The 6,258-nt window shown below is 55.4% G+C and overlaps 1 protein-coding gene across 1 annotated transcript in view; it reads left to right on the top strand.

Annotated features, from left to right (window-relative positions):
- LOC136609992 (uncharacterized) overlaps positions 1-6,258 on the top strand; it is a 65,732-nt gene continuing 59,474 nt past the window's right edge. The window contains exons 1-2 of the mRNA XM_066589266.1: positions 1-127; positions 5,400-5,493. Of these exons, the coding sequence (XP_066445363.1) occupies positions 34-127; positions 5,400-5,493 (188 nt within the window). The 5' untranslated portion in view covers positions 1-33. The remainder of the gene's footprint in view (positions 128-5,399; positions 5,494-6,258) is intronic.

Genomic DNA, 6,258 nt, shown 5'->3' with positions numbered 1-6,258 from the left:
GCAAACGGTGGGGGTATAGCGCTGGACGGCAGGATGAGGAGCCGCAGAGGGCGGTGGACAGGGTCATCGCCCGACCCCCGCTGCAGAGCCGTGAGACCCCGCCAGCTGCACAAGCTTCAGAAGAGAAGTACGGGTCCTCCGCACCGAGGCGGCCTGTAGTAGCGGGGGCACTGTGTGCTCAGCCCGCCGTTATACTGGGACGCCCCCTGCATTGTCCCCCAGGGCCTTAGTACACAGCGCCCCCATCCACAGCTCTAGCGCCCCCCATAAGGACAAGAAATCCAGAGCTGTAGCGCCCCCTAAGGGCAGGCAATCTGCAGCAGAGCTGTAGCGCCCCCCCCCTAAGGGCAGGCAATCTGCAGCAGAGCTGTAGCGCCCCCCCCTAAGGGCAGGCAATCTGCAGCAGAGCTGTAGCGCCCCCCCCCTAAGGGCAGGCAATCTGCAGCAGAGCTGTAGTGCCCCCCCCTAAGGGCAGGCAATCTGCAGCAGAGCTGTAGCGCCCCCCCTAAGGGCAGGCAATCTGCAGCAGGGCTGTAGCGCCCCCCCCTAAGGGCAGGCAATCTGCAGCAGGGCTGTAGCGCCCCCCCCTAAGGGCAGGCAATCTGCAGCAGGGCTGTAGCGCCCCCCCCTAAGGGCAGGCAATCTGCAGCAGAGCTGTAGCGCCCCCCCCCCTAAGGGCAGGCAATCTGCAGCAGAGCTGTAGCGCCCCCCCCCCTAAGGGCAGGCAATCTGCAGCAGAGCTGTAGCGCCCCCCCCCCCCTAAGGGCAGGCAATCTGCAGCAGAGCTGTAGCGCCCCCCCCCCCCCCTAAGGGCAGGCAATCTGCAGCAGAGCTGTAGCGCCCCCCCCTAAGGGCAGGCAATCTGCAGCAGAGCTGTAGCGCCCCCCCCCCCCTAAGGGCAGGCAATCTGCAGCAGAGCTGTAGCGCCCCCCCCCCCCCCTAAGGGCAGGCAATCTGCAGCAGAGCTGTAGCGCCCCCCCCCTAAGGGCAGGCAATCTGCAGCAGAGCTGTAGCGCCCCCCCCTAAGGCCTCCTTCCCACGAGCGTGACGGGCTCCGCAGCGTAATATTCCGCTGTGAAGCCCGTCACGGCGCCCCCCAGAGCCCCTATACTTACCTGCGGGAGATAGCGTGAAATCGCTTCCCCGCCCACCGCCGCGCGTCACCGCCCGTCACCGCCCACCGCCCTCGCGTCACCAGCCGTGTCACGTGCACGGCCGGCCGTGTCACGTGACGCGGCCGGACCGCGTCATTTGGCGTCATATGACGCTCGGCGGTGGGCGGGAAAGCGTTTTTTCACGCTATCTCCCGCTGGTTACAGCGGGAGATAGCGTGAATGGACGGCTTCCATTGACTGCAATGGAAGCCGTCAGTGCGTACAGCCCGTCCTCACCCGCAGAAAATAGAGCATGCTGCGGGTGAGGACGGGAGAAATCGCGGTGCGTAATTCCGCGGTGGAATTACGCATCGTGAGCATTGTGCTATAAGGTTCAATAGAACCTAATAGCTGCGGGCAACGCAGCGGATTTTCGCCGCGAATTACGCGGCGGAAATCCGTTCGTGGGAAGGAGGCCTAAGGGCAGGCAATCTGCAGCAGAGCTGTAGCGCCCCCCCCCCCCCCCCCCCCAGGGCAGGCAATCTGCAGCAGAGCTGTAGCGCCCCCCCCCCCCCCCCAAGGGCAGGCAATCTGCAGCAGAGCTGTAGCGCCCCCCCCCCCCCCCCCCCCAAGGGCAGGCAATCTGCAGCAGAGCTGTAGCGCCCCCCCCCCCTAAGGGCAGGCAATCTGCAGCAGAGCTGTAGCGCCCCCCCCCCCCCCCCTAAGGGCAGGCAATCTGCAGCAGAGCTGTAGCGCCCCCCCCCCCCCCTAAGGGCAGGCAATCTGCAGCAGAGCTGTAGCGCCCCCCCCCCCCCCCCTAAGGGCAGGCAATCTGCAGCACAGCTGTAGCGCCCCTTAAGGCCTCATGTCCACGGGCATAATTGAGTTGTGGAATATGCGTGGGTTAACTGCACAGATGACCCGCAGTTCAGTATGCCCATAGACTATCATTGGGCATCCGCAGGTATTTAAACACCTGCAGATGTCATCTTTTTCCCGGTGTGCGGACCGCACGCGGGCACAAAGGATCGCAGCGTGCTCCATTTGTCTGCAGACGTGCCACAGGAAAGCAGATTTAAAAAAAGGAAAAAAGGCACGGGGCATGGGCACGGCACGCCTACTGGTATGCCAAGTGCATCCGTCATGCAGAGGAAAGATCCGGCCGCGACGGAGGAAACCTGTGCCCGCAGACATGAGGCAAAAAATACATGTACTCACCTGCCCGGACGCGGCGCCGTCTCCTCCGTCGTGGCCCGATCTTTCCTCTGCATGGCGGATGCACTCGGCACACCAGTAGGCACATGCGCCGCATCTTTTTAAAATCTGCTTTCCTGCGGCATGTCCGCAGAAAAATGGAGCACGCCGCGATCTTTTTTCTCCACGTGCGATCCGCATGCCGGAAAAAGACATCTGCAGGTGTTTAAATAGCGCCCCATCTCCTATGGACGGGCAAACCGCAGCACAACTCTTAACGCCCCCCCCCCCCCGCCTAAGAATGGGCAATCCGCAGCACAGCTCTAGAACCCCCACCCAAAGAATGGGCAATCCGCAGCACAGCTCTAGAACCCCCACCCAAAGAATGGGCGATCCGCAGCACAGCTCTAGAACCCCCACCCAAAGAATGGGCGATCCGCAGCACAGCTCTAGACCCCCCACCCAAAGAATGGGCGATCCGCAGCACAGCTCTAGAACCCCCACCCAAAGAATGGGCGATCCGCAGCACAGCTCTAGAACCCCCGCCCAAAGAATGGGCGATCCGCAGCACAGCTCTTGAACCCCCGCCCAAAGAATGGGCGATCCGCAGCACAGCTCTAGAACCCCCGCCCAAAGAATGGGCGATCCGCAGCACAGCTCGGGAACCCCCACCCAAAGAATAGGCGATCCGCAGCACAGCTCTAGAACCCCCACCCAAAGAATGGGCGATCCGCAGTACAGCTCTAGAACCCCCACCCAAAGAATGGGCGATCCGCAGCACAGCTCTAGCACCCCCGTAAGGACGGGCGATACACAGCACAACTCTAGCGCCCCTCCCTCCCCCATGGACAGGCAATCCGCAGCACAGCTCTAGCGCCTGCCCCAAGGACGGGCAATCCGCAGCAGAGCCGTAGCGCCCCCCCCCCCCCCCAATAACTGGCAATCCGCAGCAGAGCTATAGCCCCTCCCCCCCGCCCTAAGGACAGGCAATCCGCAGCACAGCCCTAGCGTGTCTCCCCCCTACACCACCCAAGGACGCCCAATCCGTAGCACAGGTATTGCGCCCTCCTCCTAAGGACGGGCGATCCACAACACAGCTTATCTCCCCTCCCACCTCCCAGGACAAGCAATTTGCAGCACAGCTCTTGCGCCCCCTTAAAGGACAGGCAGTGCACAGCTCTAGCACCCCCCCCTAGGGACAGGCAATCCACAGCACAGCTCTAGCGCCCCAATAAGGACAGGTTACCCACAACACATCTGCAGCGCCACCATATGGACAGCCACTGGTACACTGATGTGCCAGACATTTGTGTGACCCCTGCAGTCAGTCACGATCTTCGAGGTGATGGCGACCGGCTGCTCTGATGATCATGTGGATGTGTGGAGCATCATCGCTCCAAGAAAGTAAACCCCAGCAGGAAGCCGCAGCGATTCAGCAGTGCTTGCTGTCACTGAATGCAAACATTAAAAGGGTAGTCCATGTGTGACCTGTTGAGCCTTCTCAGGAAGAGCCTTCTGATGGAGGGGGGTGGGCTGCTGCTTAGGATCTTTGATAATTAGCAGTTTGCTCGGCGACTGAGTATTTATGGAGTGGAAGGTGCTGGTGACTGCAGGATCAGCCCTCATTGACTTAAAGGGGTTGTCTCGCGGCAGCAAGTGGGGTTATACACTTCTGTATGGCCATATTAATGCACTTTGTAATATACATCGTGCATTAAATGAGCCATACAGAAGTTATTCACTTACCTTCCCTGCGCTGGCGTCCCCATCTCCATGGCTCCGTCTAACTTCAGCGTCTAATCGCCCAATTAGACGCGCCTGCGCAGAAGGGTCTTCTGCCTTCGGGTCTGTCCGGCAGCAGCGGCGTTCTGGCTCACGCCTGATGTCTTCAGTTCCCTGGGAGCTAAACAGCGCAGCACAATTTCCCTCCTGGCATCTAGACTGCAAGCTCCAAAGGCGAGTCTACAAGTAGCGGCTACATTATGGCTGAACCTGCATCCAGCTCTGCCACATCTGTGCTGACCTGCAGATAAAACTGTCTGTTAACAGCTTGAGAACGGAGCTAAAGATTGTCCGTGTCTGCAGTCCCGCGGCGCCTCTACAGGAGCACGTAGGAGGCGGCCCACCAAGTGTTGTGTATAGATATAGGGCTTTGGCTATGAACGGTTGAACTCACAGGACGGGCCGTCAGTAGTTGATTGGGGGTCTGTGGCTCGGGACCCCTGGTGATCAGCCGTTATCCAGTCTGCTTTGTGTCTATAGCGCTGGTAGCAGACAGCTCTGTATGCACTGATGCCGCTACAGGTGTGCGGGTGTTCTACACAGGGTTTTCTAAAAAACTTCAGTTTTTAAGTGTTTTATCGCGCCAAAGGCAGAAGTGGGTTCAGAAGGAAACGATAAAGACTTCTCCCTGCTGGATCCACTTTTGGCTCAAGAACTGCAGGAAAGACTGCAATAGAAACCGGTGTGGGCAACCACTCCAAAGGAGATAAAAAAATCATGGCCGCTTTAATATCTACAGTGTATTATCCTACCTGCAGATACCTACCTATAGTATATACAGTCACTGTATTCATCCTAGCCATTGTAGATCTAGATTTCTGTATCCTGCATCATAGGCATAATGGGGGGGACACAGTACATACAGTACTAGAACCAAGCACAGCCAATAAAATGCCAGTAGTAGGCACAGTACATACAGTACCAGAACCAAGAACTGCAAATAAGATGGAACTAAGCACAGTGCATACAATACCAGAACCAAACACGGCCAATAAAATACCAATACTAAGCACGATATATTCAGTACCAGAATTAAGTATAGCAAATAAAATACCAATACTAGGCTCAGTGCGTACAGTACCAGAAATAAGCACAGCTTATAAAATACTAGAATGAGATACAGTATCAGAACCAAGCACAGCCAATAAAATATTACAACTAGGGACTGTACATATGGTACCTGGTTATCTCCTTCGTGGTGTTTATCCCAACCTGCTGGTAACATTGCTGGTAGGTGCTTGGAGAGCATCCTGTTGATTAGTGTAATCCCAATTCAGATGTCAGATTTTGTTGATAAAATATTTTTTTGTTTCCTAAAACTTATTTTAGAAGGAAAAAAGTCACAATTTGCCTCACTAGGAAAAATAATAGAAGAGAATGCTGATCCAAACCAGATGGGAAATACAGAAGCAGTCAGCGTAAGGTCAGTAGGCAGAGTCTTATCTTTGTTTGAAAGGACCATCCAGGATATATATGTAGAGGGTCCTTAAAATAGGTCATAAATATCAGATTGGTCATGGGGGGGTTCCAAATCCCAGCCCCTATGCTAATTAGCTTTTTGAAGGGTCTGCGGCACTCTGGTGTGGTTTCTTCAGCCTGTGATGTCACGTTCATCAAGCACATGGACTTGCAAATCAGGTCTATTCAAGTGAATGGAATTGAGCTGCAATACCAGGTACTACCTCTGCAATGTACGGTGCTGTTCCTAGTATTGAAAGCAGATTTCCATCAATCTGATATTAATGATGCTCCTCCTGTTTGTATGGGCAACTTTGGGATACATTACAGATGAGAGCTATAAGTGAGTGTGCATGCTGTATTCTAAAGTGTGCGGTCTCTTAAGTGTGTGACCTGAAAATAGTAACTTTGGGTTCAGGGACTTTGGAAGTATCACTTATATTTATTTACTGCTTATCTATTTTTGCATAGATTGTATCCAACCTATCTGTACGATCCCCATTTAGAATGTGCTTCATGATTGACAATGCCGTGACAACGTGTACTGCCGGCATTAATAAACAGAATCGTTATTACCCATCTGTGTGCGCCGGGGTCAGTGCTACAGCTCGATGCGCTCGTGGGGATTGTTGTGGCATATGATGTCACAGGAAATCAGGTGACCACTGCAGCTTCTCATTGGCATAATCCTAAACTGACAATGCCAGAGCTGTTAACCCTTTAAATGCTG

The sequence above is a fragment of the Eleutherodactylus coqui genome, chromosome 2, assembly GCF_035609145.1.
Source record: "Eleutherodactylus coqui strain aEleCoq1 chromosome 2, aEleCoq1.hap1, whole genome shotgun sequence".
In the NCBI taxonomy this organism is placed as follows: Eukaryota; Metazoa; Chordata; class Amphibia; order Anura; family Eleutherodactylidae; genus Eleutherodactylus; species Eleutherodactylus coqui.
The sequence above is the reverse complement of the archived record's forward strand: the minus strand, read 5'-3'. Positions and strand labels throughout refer to the sequence as shown.